The following is a 16,359-nucleotide window of genomic DNA, read 5'->3' on the forward strand; positions in this document are numbered from 1 at the left end:
TCTTGTTTTACTGTAAAGCACCTTGCTCACCCTTCGGGCTGTTGTAAAGGGCTATATAAATAAACTTCGATTGATTGCTTTGATTGAAAGTAAGAAACAACACTAACTGTGTTCCCGTAATAACTGCTCTGACATTTGTGTACATTTAGGGCACCAGATGAAATGCCTATATACAGGCCAAATGTTTTATTATGTTGTTTTTTCCCCCCATGAAATTGCGTGTTTGAACCCTCCCAGCTGATGGTATGAGCCCAGTGACCCTCACCCTGAGCTCCCCTCCTCCATCAGCTGATGACGGTATATAATGTCAACCACGGCTCGGCAGGAAGTGCGTCTGGTGCCTTGAGCTAGCTGGAACATGAAGAGGAGAACCTGTTTTATACAGAGCTATCGCGACAACAAACTCAGCTTTTGACGGTAAACAAACCGTTTCGGACACGAGATCAGAACAACGTTACAGAAATGCTCGTACTTGGAGTGAAATAGCTTCGTTTTTCTCTTGGACGCACAGTATGATGTTGTTGCTATTGCTAGCAGTCGCGTTAGCTTCGTGTTACTGAGCGAAGTTGTGTGTGTTAGCTGTGATGATAGCCCGCAGCATGAGCATTATTAAACACTTTGCTACACTTACGGCTGACAATTGAAACAACTTTGTATGTTTACAGCTTGTCAAGAAGCAAATGGGGCTTGTAGCTTAACACCAGATGGCTAGTAAGCACAGAAATACCAAGCTAGGGCAGGTCTCGTTAGGTTTTCCCCCAGTGGGTTTCTTACCAAACTTAATTAGAAACTTTCGGTTTAATGTAGCCTCTCTTGTTTGGCAGTTTGTATCGTAACGTTGCTAATATTAATTTGTGAGTCTGTAAAGTTTGTTTGTGTACTTGGCATACAAGAAACTCAGCTCAGGCTTTTAACTAGCTGCTAAGTATTCAGTTTCCTTTTTGTGGTGTATTATGGTTTAAAAGAACTGTGGTATTTAATAGCTGAAGGGTTACGGAACTTACAATCTTACCTGAAGCAAGGATCGCTGTGTTTTTGGTGATTCACATTTAAGAATATGACTTCCTAGAATTGACGTGTCTTTAAATCTCAGCTTGTTGATAATAATTTGGCATTTGAGACTGGCTGGCAGCAATAAGTAGTAAGAAAGGCAGGAAGAAATCAAAGTTAATTTCGCTTTCTCTTTTCCAGAGAAAAGACAAAGTGATGTTATGTTGCGAAGAAGTCAATCCAGAAATGCCACAAGCTTGGGGGGGAAATAGTGTTTGATTTAAATTAACTGTTTTTTTTCACTCTCTCCATATTTTCTTAGAATAAACTTCAGGACATGGACAGTAACAGAAGAGGACGACCATGGGGGAAGCTAGTCAAAGTGGACTCCAGTGAAACTATCATGCTTTTCAGCAGAGAATGCACAGTTGGCAGAAAAAAAGGTAAGTTTGTTTGTGTGTTCTGAATGAACAATAATGATTCGTCTTGGACTTAAATCGAATGTTAAAAAATGTGGTTAACATTTTTATCCAGTTTTATAATGCGCTAAACGTGGCGATGCCTCTGAACAAAAGACAGTCCTGTCGTAGACATGGCTGTCAATGTCTGGAGCTTTTAAAACCTCCCCCTTGAAAACACAAAGACTTCTTTAGTGCACCAAACTTAGACAGCCTCTTGTGATGAGAACAAAAGGCGTCCATTGAGAACATGTGTGCAGAATATTAAGTAGATTTTTTTTGTTTGGATTTTGCGAAAAGGTTAGGTCTATATTTCCCCCCCTGTGTCTGCTTTGTTGTTGAGAGCTTTTTAGGGTCTGCTTTTCCACAATGCAGAGCTACTCGGCTTAATTGGTTAGCTTATGTCTGGGCAATGAAAGATTTAAAAAATGTCATGGCAGCACAGTTTCACATAAGAGGCTGACATTTTAAAGTAATTATATAAAAAAATAAGCTGAGGGTGTAGAAATGCCTTATTGGCCAGAATTTCTGAGACTTTTTCTGAGAATTTTAGACCTGTGTACATCTATCTATCTATCTATCTATCTATCTATCTATCTATCTATCTATCTATCTATCGAACCCATCATGTTGTGTGGACTGCATTTAGTCTTTTCTGTGTTTTCATAGTGTGTTCTTATTTTGTTGTTTCCAGGATGCTATCTGTCCTTTCCAGCCAGTAAACTTGTCTCAGGGGAGCACTGCAAGATTGTGAAAGATGAAAGTTCAGGGCTGGTGTGGCTGGAAGACATGAGGTACTGTAAGCTGAAACCTTCATCACTGAATTGTAGCTGCAGAACAAAACCTTGCATGTATCATATACTTGTTTCCCCAGTGGGCCAGGCTAAATAATAGCTAAGATCTGTGGTATGGAGGGTTTTAAATGCTTGAAGGACTGGGCTTTGATTATTATTTTTTTATTATTTTTTTTAGAGCTGTTCAAGTGTGTATTCATGCCTGTACTTGTCGTCTCAGCACACACATAAAATGCTTGCAGTGTATAGTGAAGCGTCCAGTTGTGCCTTTTGTTTGTCTACAGCACTAATGGCACGGTGATCAACATGTCCAAACTGGTCAAGAAGCAAACTCACATGCTGCAGAGTGGAGATGTCATCTACTTTGTGTACAGGAAGAGCGAGCCAGAACAGAGTGAGTTGTTAATTTTGTGAGGCATGCAAATTTTATGTTTGTATGAATTTCTAAGAGGAAAAGATGGAAACTATATCTCCTCTTGTCATCCTGCAGACATCGCCTATGTTTACCACTCAATCAAACCAGAGCAAGCTGCTTCACCACACAGCTTTGGTAAGTGGTCACACCTCATTCGTCAAATGCAACCACTGCTATTCCGCACTTTATTTACTTTGTCCCTCATTAGTAACCTCCCACTCTGTATCCAAACTGCAGACACTGAGAGATCAGCCCACAGTCCTTCTCCTGTTCCAGCCTCAGAGATGTCTCTTTCAGTTGAGCCTGTAATGCTCGCAAAGCCTCCTCGAGATCCAACGCAGGAGGAACCTCAGCCATCCACCTCCGCTTCACACTTCTGTATTGAAAGCCCTTCCTCTTCTGGTCCCATGGCAACCGCTGCCTCTCCTGCCTCTGGTAGGTTCTCTGTTAACAAACTGAAGAGGATGAATCATTGTATTGAGGAAAAAAAAACTTTCTTTTAGCATTTCCTTTGGAAAGTAACAGAGAATCATTTTTTGATAGCTTACCTTTTATATATTTAGGATGTGACACAGTCATAAATGATGAACTAATAGTAGATAGTTAATTATTAACTACCGCATCTTTGAGTTCTTTTGGTGGGAAGACGGTTCTGTGTTCATGTTTCTCAGGGACTTCCTGGTCTCTTTGCTGGCTGTCTGATATCCTCACAGGGTTGACAAGACTCCATCAATGAGCTTTTGGTCAAGAACTAGTCCAGTGTGAAAGTCCTTGTAACGACACGACTTGTTGGTTTTACTGACAGAAGAAATAGTTAGATATGCGTTATTTAGTGAGCATTAGAGATGCTGGTAGCTGAATTTTGTTACCTGTGGACAGAGCAAGGCTTGCAGTTTCCCCTTGTTTTCAATGTTTGTGCTAAGCTGAGCGGCTCATGGCTCCAACTTCATATTTAATGGATAGGTGGGAGAGTGATATTGATCGTCTTGGCAAGAAATGCTATGGGCATGTTTCGATTTCTGCCTAATTCCTTTGAAGAGCAGGTCATGTGAAAATGAACCTATAGGTAGTTTATTTTGACTGTCTAAAGAAAGGGTGGTTGATATGGCATTAAAATAATATAATGAAAACAAAGTGTTTGTTTATTAGAATGTAATTGAGATGAAAGACTTTCAGCTGGTTGTGGTCAGACTTCCACAGCCAGTCCCTGTGATAGTTAATTTTGCATGATGTTGGTTAAGCAGCCAGAAAGACTGAGCTGTGGTAACTCAGTGCTTTTCTTCAAATTAACCCTCTGATCATGGTCAGTGATGGAAACAGCTCTGTTGCTGTTGGTCAACTTAATACAGCTGATCAATATTGAAAAATGTAAAAATGGGGGTTGAACTGTGTTTTTTAGGGTTGATTTGATTACTACTAATCAAGGACACCAGTAATGGATGTTTGGAGCAAATATGTGTAAAAATGGAAATTGTGATATCAAAGTTTAGAATAACACAAATTCCAACACAAAACTTTATTATTAAAATGCATCTTTTATGCTTTATAGATGTACAGAGCTGCAGATTGCAACTACACTACTCACAATAAGTGTTTGTTTCACTTCAGTGATTTTGGGGATATGGAGGCAATTGTATTAGGATACTAGACACACCTCATTTTATGTTTTCCACATAATGGTCTCCCTGTGTACAGTGCGCCTTACAGATTGAGGCCAATACGAAAATATCCAAAAAGACAACCCCTTTCAATGTGGCATCAATTTCAACATTCTGGGGGTATAAAAAGCTGGAATTGTGCGACACCTTGGCATGACAGTGCTTTGGTTGGTTTTCCCTCTCTTTTAATCAGTGCTACTCAGAAACCTTCCTAAGGATGTCTCATTTGATTGGTTTGATTAATTGAGCACCCACATCTGTTTTACCTGAGTCTGTTACCTACTTGACTTTATCAGTGCCACTGGGGTTCACTTTCTTTTGCATATACTTCTGATTCCCTGTTTCACTTAGTCTGCTGGCTACTGACACAGTTCCCTTGAAACAAGTCTGTGGGATTGATGAACGTGTATCTGACATTTCATATGTAAAAACATGTGATGATATAATAAGACCATGGTGAAACAACAGAAAAATCTAAAATATTCAAGGGCTTCTCAAACTTTCAAGCAGCATTGTATGCAAGGATATTTTTATTTTTTATTTTTAATCAGAGTTCAAGTTAAATTTTTACTTTGTTGCAGAAGTTTGAGGGCATGAAACTGTTTTGGTGCTGCTTGTGCCAGCATAAGTCGCTACTGTGCTTGCTATTCTGTTTAAAAGCAGTACTTTTTCATTTTTACTTGTATTTCTCAGTCATCTCCTGCACACACTCTCCCTGCCTGCCATGTGAAGCAGTCTGTTTAGCTGTTGCCACGTTTCAAAGGTGATCATCTCAGGACACAATCATGTGCTGGTGAGAAGTTTGGTAGCAAAAGTCCTGTCAGTGGAAAAGTTAGGATAGATCCCTGTTAACGGAACAGGGCTTCTTGTCAAAATGTATTGTTTCGTGTTGATAAACGATGACTTGTTACATGTACCCAGTCAGATGCTGTGGGCAGCTCAGTGTTACAGAGCAGTGACCACAGATGGAGAGAGGCGGCTGCAGCAAAGCCAGAATTCTGCGTTTTTACATTAAAAATTGTATACATCAGGAATTGGTTTTAAAAATGTATACTAATTATTAGGAAAATGATGAATATTACGTCTAAAAATTGTCTTAAGCAATAATTGGTTGACCCCTAGTGTAAAACCACCTGATGTCTCTCATTTCTTTCCATTCTGTCAACACTGTCGGTTCTTTTATGCTGTCACAGTGACGTTTTCCTCCTAAATACTCACCAGATTTTTCCCAACCTTGAAAATCTCAAATTTTTTTTGGGATATGCTGCTCTTACTTTAATGGTATTTTACTTTTGCTTTTAGTCACGTGTTTTGCTTCTATACAGAATCGTTAAAAGTAGTAACTCCATCACCACTTCTGTCATCACAGACTATATCGCCTTATACATTTCCAGTCAAAACCTTCTCAGCTGGATTCTCTCAACACCTCTGTGCATTTAAACGAGGAGTATTAATGTCATTATTTGACCCAGGACTGTTGTTCCTCTTCTCAGGTCACACTAAAGATGCTTCCACTGCAGCGGAAAAAGACACAGACAACCTGGAGCCAGAGAGCAAGAAGAGGAAAACTGATGATGGTTAGTTTTTTTTTTTTTTTTTTTTTTTTTTTAAACTTGAGGAATAACCTGTCTTTTCTTAACAAAGCTACTTCAACCCTAATACATTTTTTAGATAAAAGGTTTTTGAAAGCCAAACTGAGGACTCATTAAAGAGTGACTGTGTTTACAGGAAAAGATTATGATTTGGGCTTGCCACACACCTCCAGAATAGAAGCGGTTGGCTCAACTAAGGGAAGTCTTGGGAATCTTTTGTCTAAACCACCAGTGGAAGGGACGAAAACTGACAAGATGGAGGAAAGCCTGACGTGTGTTATTTGCCAGGACCTGCTGCATGACTGTGTCAGGTAAGATCTCAAAGGATGTGGTGTCTGCATTTAGCTTTGAAAATCCAAACTGAATCTCCATGTAATCTCCTATCTCCATGTTAGGAGATACAGGAGAATCAGTTAGGCATTGGGCGAATTGAATCGCGTTTCCCTCCCGGGAAAGTTTGGTACAACCAATCATAGTACGGGAGGCGGGAGTTAATGCTGCGTCATCTTCCCATAAAACACCTGCGCACCTCCCGTAACCAAACACAAACGTTAACAAAGTTATTCCTAACACCGCTAATCGTTCGGAAGGAGTCTTTTGTGGCGTAGCCTTTTCAAAAATAAGTGTTGTACTTGAGACTACCCCATGTATTCGCAGATTTTGTGACAAAAACGGCAGTAATCGTTCACCGCGACGCTTTCTCGGCTGCATGCCATTGTTGTTTGGACTACATGGACTTCAAGGTCGATTTGTTTGTGCGTCACGTCCGTGTTACGCTGATTGGTTCTTTCTCGTTCAAGCTGCATTCGTTAGCCCCTCCTTTTTGAAATCGTCTCCTATCATCACAATGCCAGACTGCCTTTATTTGTATTTAAATTAATACATAAACAAAGTCAGTCTGGATTTTCCAGACAAGTCTGCATTGGTATCTACACAGACATAAGGTTAGGGACTTGAACTAGTTTTTGTGGTTTTGTAAGCACCAAGTCTAAGAAATGCCAGTACTTTGTGTGTTTTTATTTGCGAGTCTCCTGTTCTTGCATTAGCTTGCAGCCTTGCATGCACGTCTTCTGTGCTGCCTGCTACTCAGGCTGGATGGAGCGTTCTTCTCTGTGCCCCACCTGCCGCTGCCCTGTGGAAAGGATCCGTAAGAACCACATCCTCAACAACCTGGTGGAGGCCTATCTCATCCAGCACCCAGGTTTGCACAGATAAAGATCATTTTAATAGCCTCTGTAAATCATTACACAAAGCTGACCTGCTCATTGTAGCGTTTAATTAACTAGCTCCAAAAAAACGACGGTTTGTTTGTGTCCTACAGAAAAATGTCGCAGTGAAGAGGACCTGAAAAGCATGGACAGCCGTAACAAGATAACTCAGGACATGTTGCAGCCAAAAGTTGAGCGGTCTTTCTCTGATGAGGAGGGCAGTTCAGATTACCTCTTCGAGCTCTCTGACAATGACAGTGACTCCTCAGACAACAGGTAAAATCAACGCCAATTTTGGCACCGGATTTAGTTATTTTTCTCTTTTTCTTTCAAGACATAGAAACTTACATTTTTTTTTCTTTTAGTCAAGTTTTTGCTTTGCAGTGTTAACATTTTTTTTTTTCTAAAGCATTTTGAGGCTACTTCTGTCGTCATATTTGTGCACCTCTAAGATGATACCAAGCAATTCTAGTCTCTCATGACCTTACTTGAAAAAGAACACCTTCCATGTCACTCTGCTCTGACATGACACAACTGGCTGACACTTCAGAGTGAATTCAGTGATCCGTTTCCAACCCTGGCTGTTACAGAACCACTGTCTGTTTCCTCCCTGCTTACCCAGCATTACCAAAGTCACATGTTCTTTCCACTGCAGAGCAGGATTCACTCACTTGTTTACTGAAATACCGTTCATTGTTTGATTGTAGTTTGAGAAAGGAGGTTAAATGGTTGCTTAACACGGTGTTCTTCTGCAAACATCAGAGAAAGATTTTAACAGTTGACTGCCAACATTCCAGGAATTTATTTATGTAATCAGATGACAGCAAACTGCTAGTAATGCTGACTTTGAGAAATGAAGTACTCAATAACATTACATCACTTTACCTGGTGATGAATGTTGGTGTGCTTCATGCGAATTATCATGGCACATTTTTTGCTTCCCTTACTTTCTTCTACTTACTTACTTTCTCTTACTGAATGCAATACATTTCTTATAAATATTGGTGACATGAGACAGCTACCTCAGCTTCTGAACAGAAAATATTTTTGGCCAACTGAGGATACTTCTGTTAATCAGGAACTAGAGGCTACAGTGAGAGTTATTCCACAGATGCAAGAAGTTGACTAAGACTTTCTTAAACAGTGAATCCATTTGGTTTTTTTTAATCTTTTGTTTATTTGTTGAAGAAAAGAGTTTCATAATTTATTTTTTAATGTTACTGTTTATTAGCTTGTAGCCTCATCAGATTTTACTTGATCGTGTTTCTTTATGAAATTAGAAAGCATGCTATAAAATGTTTATTTTGTTGCATTAACATTTTTTTTTTGAGAAATAAATGCTAAAAAATGTCTAAAGTCATACACATTTTTAACGATCTGAAAGTAAATAGGTTGTTGTAGTAAATAAAATCTTCATGTTCTGATCTTTCTTTGTGTTTTCTGTCCCCAGTCAGCCTCTGGTGATGTGCAGACAGTGTCCTGGCTACAGGAGGGACGTCAGCCAAATGCTGTTTTCCACAACTTCAAACTACTGGTTCCCTGGTCTGCCATCTCTACCACCTGTACCTCCACCGCCCAAAGCAGCAACTGATGAGGGAGCTGTGAAGCCTGCAGGGGAGCAGCCCTCAACATCCTCTGATATTCCTTCAGGTGATAATGACTGTAGCTTAGACAAGAAGACTTGGCTAAAGTGCAGAGTGCAGCCTCTAGTTCATGTTCATACCAAAACAATAAGCTAGAATTTGTGTGTTTGTTTTTTTTTTATATATATATGGAAAATACCGCTGGAAGCTCACTTTTACACAGTTGTGTAGTTCCTCCTACCTTCCTTTGAGATGTCTAGTCTCAGCTCCAGTCGAAAACCTTTTCCTGCCCACTTCCTATCTGCAGCTCCTCAGGAGTACCGCTGCTCCCCTCAGGGATTCCATCTCATTTGCACCTGCTGCCTCCAGCCGATGCCAGACAGACGCGCCGAACTAAACAACCAGCAGGTTATTGCTCAACAATGTGAGTGGTCCCAGCACCTGTTTGTCCTTCTGCACAAAATGAAACGTCTGTGTTGACTGAATTTGGGCAATTAAAGTGATGCTATCTCAGACATTTACATGTGAATGCAGTGAAATGAAAAGGGAGTTAATATATTAAACTAAAACCCCTAAATAATGAGTCAGTCAGTGTTGGTATGCTGCAAACTGTATACAACTATATTTAGTATACATTTTTTTAGCATGTAAAGTCATAGTATCTGTTCACATGTATGCATAGATTACTACAAATACATGATGTGTCGTGTGCTGGCAGGTGTGCTGTGCCAGCGACCTTTCTGTCATATGTACTGGGGCTGCCAGAGGATTGGCTGTCAAGGCTGTCTGGTTCGATTTAGTGGTATGTATGAGCAAAACAGCCCCAGGGGCATCTCTACTCGTAGTTAAGTTTGACCATTATGATGTTTTGTTTTTTTGGCTAATAGTCTTCAATTGAAAGCGCTTGAATCCTGAATGGTATCCAAACACAGTACCTGCATTTATCATGATTGTTGTCTGCAGATTTTAAGCAGTGTGCTGTTTACTTTGTAATCAGCTAAAGATCATCTGAATTATCTGTGAAACAAACAAAAATAAAGTTCTGCATATTTGTCTGAATAATCCACCATTATTCCATAAAATATACACGTTTACTTACTGTATAATTCATGAACATTGATCATCTTTTGAGGTATCCGACCTTCGGTGATAGTTTAGTAACAGGAAGACAGTATTACATGAAAAGCTGCATACACAATATTAGAGGTGACACTGATTTGGTTCAATGTAGAGGAAACATTTGTTGTAGCAGCTGATATAAATTTGCATTATAGCTAGTTCTTGTTACTTTGAACCACAACACTAAAAATGCTATGGGACATAGACTATCAGATATATTGCTACTGTTTGTTTGCTTCTGTGTTTGCTAAATGATTGGTAGTTAAAATTTACTGTCTGTTTTTTTTCAGAGCTCAATCTGACTGACAAATGTCTGGATGGTGTCCTGAACAACAATAACTACGAATCAGAAGTCCTCCAAGTAAGACGGATTTTATGTGAAATGTTGTATTAGAGCTGCTGTCCGGAGTTTCCGTTTGTTTTCAATTTATGTATCATTTTTTAACAAAGCTTAAATGTGTTAGTCTAGTTCGATACTATAATATAAAGTTAGTATAACGCGATATGAAAATTTATTCCTTCCTCTCATAGACCCCCATGTTATTCCAAAAAGCGCCGGTCGCTGCCGACCAATCAAGTTCGAGCTTCCGCTTTGTCATGCTGTCAATCAACGGTTACGCGCACAGCAAGCAAGCCCATGCAGAGGTGGGCGAGCTACGCACTACGCAACCGCGCGCACATTTGTTTTGCTTGTGGAGGAGAGAGCATCAGGGCTCAGCAACTTCCAGAAAAGTTACCAATCCCACGGCTTGTCAGGCCAAGAGACTGCAGGACGTTTTTTGGCTCGGGGTGCTCGCGTCGCTCCCCGACCACGGCCTCCATAGCCCGCCTGACGGCTTCGTTTAGATGCCCGACCTCTGGAGGAAGATGTTGGGGCGTCTGGGACATACTCTTCATCAGAGGAGTCATGCAATTCTGAACTCTAGATAGAAATAAATAAACAATGTAACACATATACACGCGTAAATGCACTAAGTTAGATAAACAACGTCATCGAGAGGGATACACGAGTGTAATCACATATTGAAACTTTACTCGTTCGTCCTAGCAGATTCATGTTATTTTGGTATTAGGACAAGTTAGACTCAATACAGCATTCTAACGTAATTCCTTTATTATTTACTAAATGTACTAAATGTAGAAGAGGGGAAAACAGCAAAACAGGCGAGATGCTGCAGCACTCCGGGCACTTCTCTCAGGTACAGCGTGCGTGTACAAATAAAGGGGCGAAATCAGAGGGAGGGACCAACAGTGTTTTGGGAGACGCTGCGATTCAAACTCTGGACAGCAGCTTTAATACTCATAATTTGTTGTTCACCTGTAATTTTATTGCAATGCGGTACTTGCTGTGTTCCTCCTGGATGACTGTTCTGATTGACACAGCTGTAACATATTTACATTCATCATACTCTTACTGAAAACTCTGAAGGAGCTCGAGATTCTGGAAATGCATATACATTTAATATGATAAGATGTTTGTGTGTGCTTCCATTCCTCCATCAGAACTACCTGTCCTCCAAGGGAAAGTCATGGAAAGATCTGCTCAAAGAGTCTCTGCAAGGCTTACAGCAGGGAAGCTACTTTTTGACAGGTGAACTCTCAGATCGCACTTCAAATATCCATTGTAATACTCAAACACACCAACACTGTCACCTGAAAAAAGAGCAGTAATACTCTTACCTTACGTCCGTCAGATCGTCGTATATCTGCAAACACTATCCTGTGCTTCTGCTGCGGCCTGGGGGCCTTCAAAGAGCTGGCCTACAAGTACAGACAGAACATCCCTGCGTCTGAACTACCAGGTCAGAACCTTGTGCTTTGCTTTGGTGAATTTCAGACTTGCACACAGGAACAAAAGCATGCCTGTTGTTTAACATGCAGGTTTTCACTGTTGCATAATATGTAATGTAATAACTTCTGTCCTCAGCTGGCGTAACGTCTCGCCCCGACTGTTACTGGGGGCGCAACTGTCGTACGCAGGTGAAGGCACATCATGCAGTGTAAGTCTTACTAAATGCAAAATGTAACATTTAGGCTCAGGTAGCTGCTCCCCAGTGGCTGTATTTTGGAACTGCAGTTACTACTGACAATCACTCAATCCAATCACTGACACTGTTTCTTTATAGATTAGCATTATCTGTATTACAGTGTATTTCTTCTCTTTTGTGTGGTAATGTGATTTACAGTGCTGGCTCATCAGTAGTGATTGTGTATTATAGTATATTGTGAATAAAAAGTGCCAACCCATGTTAAACTACAAACACACAATGGGCCCCAGTGGCATGAATCAGTCACTCAAATATTTGTCGCTTTTTATAAATGGCATTATATATATCTATGAATATACATTAACCCTCCTGTTGTTTTCATTTACGGGCACCAAAAAATATTGTTTCCTGGTCTGAAAAAAAATCTGAAAATTCAGCAAAAAAAATTCCCCAAATTTCAGAAAATTTGCAGAACCTTCGCAAAGAAAATTCCAGTAATTCCTTAAGTTTCTCTTTAAAAAAATCTACCAAATTTGACAAGAAAATTGTTGTAAATATTTTCAAAAAATGAGTAAAAATCTTCCAAAAAAATTCCTAAAAATATCTAAAGTGATTACATATACATCAGTAAAACTTCTATTTTCTTTAAGAACATTCGCAAAAAAAATCAACCAATAATTTTTTTGCGAATGTTCTTAAAGAAACATTTTTTTAACATTTCTTTTTTTTTCCCCCCACAAAAAAATGTTCAAAAATGTTGAATGTGGACATCAGAAGTTTCACTGTGAAAATATATGTATTTTCCCACGTTTGCAAACTTTAAAACGGGTCCGTTTGACCCACAGAACAACACAAGGGTAAAGTGTTGCATTGACTCGTCTTAAATGACACTTTTTTTTTTAAAAACTATTCGTGACACGCTGAGCTCGAGTAGACATTTGTTTTGAAAAGCCACTACTTGGATAAATACCAGTTAATTTTTTTTTTGGTAGGGTCATAAATTTGTTGTTTTTGCTGTACTTGGAACAAACATGACAGAGCTGTGAGCCACTGGGTGCCTGCATTGTGTTTTTTCCGTGTTTTACCACTAGAAGGAGCCCTTGCATAAATAGTGTCCTATAGTACCTCGTGCCAACAGTTTGAGTATCTATGCGAGATTGTTGAGGTCATCCCATCTCTTCGGTTTTGTACTTTTATATGAAGCACTTCATTCATGTGTGCTCTTTTCCTCTTTTTTGTCATTTTAGGAAGTTCAACCACATATGTGAGCAGACACGTTTCAAGAGCTGAAGGAGCCCTGCTAAATGTGTCATGCGGAAAACTGAACATCTCATAAATTTGTGATACAGGATCTTGTTATTTTTGTTGTGTACACTATAACTAACTGCCTTATGCAATAACCTAATGCAGAAATTACAATCAGCATCCATTTCCAGTAGTTGCCAGGGTTTCCACAGGGCTGTGTGACATAACGCTATGCACATTTAGATTAAAAGTTTCAAGCTGCTCTTTAGATTTAAATCCTACATGGGCAATTATAACCATCCACTGCTTATATCGTCTGTTGTTGATGCATTTATCTTGCTTACCCGAGTAATCGACCATCTTTTGACAGATTAATTCACTTATTTGTACCGAGAAATGGTTACAGGTGCTTCCTGATCTGTCTGTCCTCCAGCCTGTGGAACATAAATGTTAGTTTTCTTCTCAGAGTGAGAGCGAGAAAGGCAATCTGTGTGGATTAAGGCCATTATATGTGTGCTTACGAATGGTGGTGAGCACGCTTTCTATCATGTCCTCCTCTAGCCTCGGTAATTGAGGCTTAAAAGGCCTGATATGCATTTACATCCTGAGCTATTGATGTCTTTTAGCAGTCTGTCAAGTTCAGAATCAGAGCTTCTGATCTGTTGAGTATCATGAGAGTAACAGTAAAATAATAACATTACAGTAATAGTAGTAATCCAAACTGCACTTGAAAATACATGGAAATGTAAACATCTCACCTCCAGTAGACTTTCAGTGTTTCGCCTGGGCATTACTGTGTTCCCAAGCAAGGGCAGAAAGCTGCGTCGAAAGCCCCCCATGCACGTACTAGGGTAGATTTGTAATCTCATGTGATATTTGTATAGGATTTTATGTCTGTGGGAAGGGGATCATTGTGTTGTAATGCTGTCGGAGGGCATGGGGGCCTCTGTTGTATTGTTGTATGCTTTGCTCTGGATAATAATCTCCAAGGTGATTAAAGTAGTGTGGAAGGGACACTTTCGCAGAGCCTCGTAGTAAGGGCTAATCTGTGATGAAATGCACGGTTTACTCCATGTAGACTCTACAGAGGAAAACAGACTGCAGTCCAAACAGCCAGTAATATTAGTGACAATGGCCCATGGAGAAGCGTTCTGAAATGCTGTTTTTTTTCAGCATACACTTACAGAACCATTTAGAGAATTGTGCCAATACACACACAACAGCAGAATCTGTTGTTGTCATTTGTTTTCCAGTTGTATATGGTATAGTTCATTTTAGTTGGATTTTCTCCGGTTCCTCAGGTACACAAAGCTGCTGTTTTGTTGTTTTAACTGCAGTTTAAACCACACTTGGTGGTTTGTGTCAAAACGTAAAAGCTCTCACTGAGCAGTGATTTTTCAATCTGATGACCTCTCATTTATGACTCTTTCACCCAAGTGTCAGAAAGTTCCTATCATGAAACATGCACAGCAAATACTGATGTCTTCTATAAAAATCTGACAAATCAAGCAGTTTTTTTCTTTTGCCTTATTTAGCCTAGTCAAATTACAAGAGCCAGTTGCTACTTTCAAGAGATCTTCTATATGAAACATGATAATGAAGTAGTAATTTTGATGTAACCCCTCTTTTTAATAGGGTTACTATTATTGTTGTGTAGAAAATGCTGATGTAAGTGAAGAATGGAGGAATAGAAAATGTTATAGCCAGTCCTTAGCTGGTGTCCAGTGCACTTAGTGTGATTTCACACATAAACACTGGTCTTATTTTTCATCGTTTATGTAGTATTTCAGGTGATTTAGAAGAAAACTTACTGAAGATGTCTAGAAAATGATAGATGTTTATATTGTAAATATGAGGATATTTGCACATATTTGTCTCTCACATTTAAAGGCTTCTTTTAAATCTACACAATTATATCAAACATCCATGAAAGGCTGTCTGTATCCATGGATGTCAATAGTCTGACTCACAATATTTGAATTGTAATCATGTGAAGCGTTTCATTCCAAAAGGAAATGTACATGATCAAACAGAAAAAATGTAATGAGGGGGAAAAAGGATTTCTGTGCTATTTTGAGAAAAAAAAAAACATTTTTGATACATACTTAATTATACAGGTGATATTTGCCATGAATGTGGATACCATACACGTTGTTTTGGAATGTAACTCGTCATGTTTGCAGAGGTGGAAAAATGGGGTTGTGAATGGGCACTTTGCTGGCCTCAGCCTGAGCTCCTGAGTTAATTTGTGGTGTTAGCAAGGTGATTTAGGTGTTTATCCTTTTATTAATTTTTTTGTTTTACCCACTCATTCATGGTGGGTCCACGTTGGCATTCCTTAGCAGCTCAGGCCCTCAGCACAAGCCTGGTCGATCCCCCGACAGAGTGGCTGAGTTTTAATTATTCCCTACAGGAGATCTGGGCACCCTAAGCCAACAACAGTCCCAAGCCGCTCCAATCAGGAATTGGTATTAGAGGCTTTGGAGGAGTGCTTTGCATTCTCCCTGGGGTTGTGTGTGTGCGTTGGAGAGTGGAGGGGGGACGGTTTGTGTTGTATACTAAGGCAAATATTTACTCATTTTGTGTGCAAAAGTCTGGACCAAGCTGCTCAGCAGTATGGAAGAGGCAGGTTTCATTCTACCTCATCACAGCTCCCACAATTTAGGGACTGTATGGGCATCAGTCTCATTCACATCAGTTAAAAAGCAGGGCGTGCATCTCTCTGTGTGAGGGGTGGACGTCCTCACTGATGCCTGCAAAGTCTGTATGCAATGCACTATTTTAACAATTAGTCTAGACTATAATCAACTTCTAGGTAAATCACCATAGAGTAGCACCATAGAGTTGTCGGTGGACTCTGAGTTTGACAAATATGTTTGAGTTTGATCAGTATCGCTTTCCCCTCAATGTTGTATTAGCAATGCTAAAATTGTCTTTGAAATGCATACGTTTTGCCTGTTTCTTAACAAATTAAAAGACTGATAAAGCTGTAAGTAAAAACGGACTTGCTTTTGTCAACACCTGAAAGTCTCCTTTCACTTTCACTTTGCTTCCTCTTATTTGGAAAGAGTTGACGTGTTTTTACAGAAATTTAACTAAAGAACTGAACTTCATTGTGGATACACTATTTGAAGTTTAAAGTCTGTGTACGTTTTTGTGATGTACATGAAAACACAACTTCATGTGTGAGTATAGGAATTATTATACCTGTAATGTGAACTAGTGCAAGTAGTGTTCACATTTTTTCAGTTCCTCAGAATTTCTTTTCATTTATTTCAAATGGCTTCCTTTGTAATCGTATTTCCAGTC

At 39.6% G+C, this 16,359-nt stretch overlaps 1 protein-coding gene across 1 annotated transcript; it reads left to right on the forward strand.

The window, feature by feature from the left end:
- The first annotated feature begins 273 nt into the window (after positions 1–273).
- chfr (checkpoint with forkhead and ring finger domains, E3 ubiquitin protein ligase) lies at positions 274–16,068 on the forward strand. The gene is made up of 18 exons (XM_022192817.2): positions 274–417; positions 1,313–1,433; positions 2,143–2,242; positions 2,527–2,636; positions 2,733–2,792; positions 2,895–3,092; positions 5,809–5,892; positions 6,044–6,218; positions 6,954–7,108; positions 7,229–7,391; positions 8,566–8,765; positions 9,006–9,122; positions 9,417–9,500; positions 10,108–10,178; positions 11,321–11,408; positions 11,512–11,619; positions 11,745–11,817; positions 13,053–16,068. Exons 2-18 carry the CDS (start codon positions 1,328–1,330, stop codon positions 13,093–13,095), a joined length of 1,935 nt encoding a protein of 644 aa, XP_022048509.1. The 5' UTR covers positions 274–417; positions 1,313–1,327; the 3' UTR covers positions 13,096–16,068.
- The last annotated feature ends 291 nt before the right edge of the window (positions 16,069–16,359 follow it).

The sequence above is a fragment of the Acanthochromis polyacanthus genome, chromosome 7, assembly GCF_021347895.1.
Source record: "Acanthochromis polyacanthus isolate Apoly-LR-REF ecotype Palm Island chromosome 7, KAUST_Apoly_ChrSc, whole genome shotgun sequence".
Taxonomy (NCBI): Eukaryota; Metazoa; Chordata; class Actinopteri; family Pomacentridae; genus Acanthochromis; species Acanthochromis polyacanthus.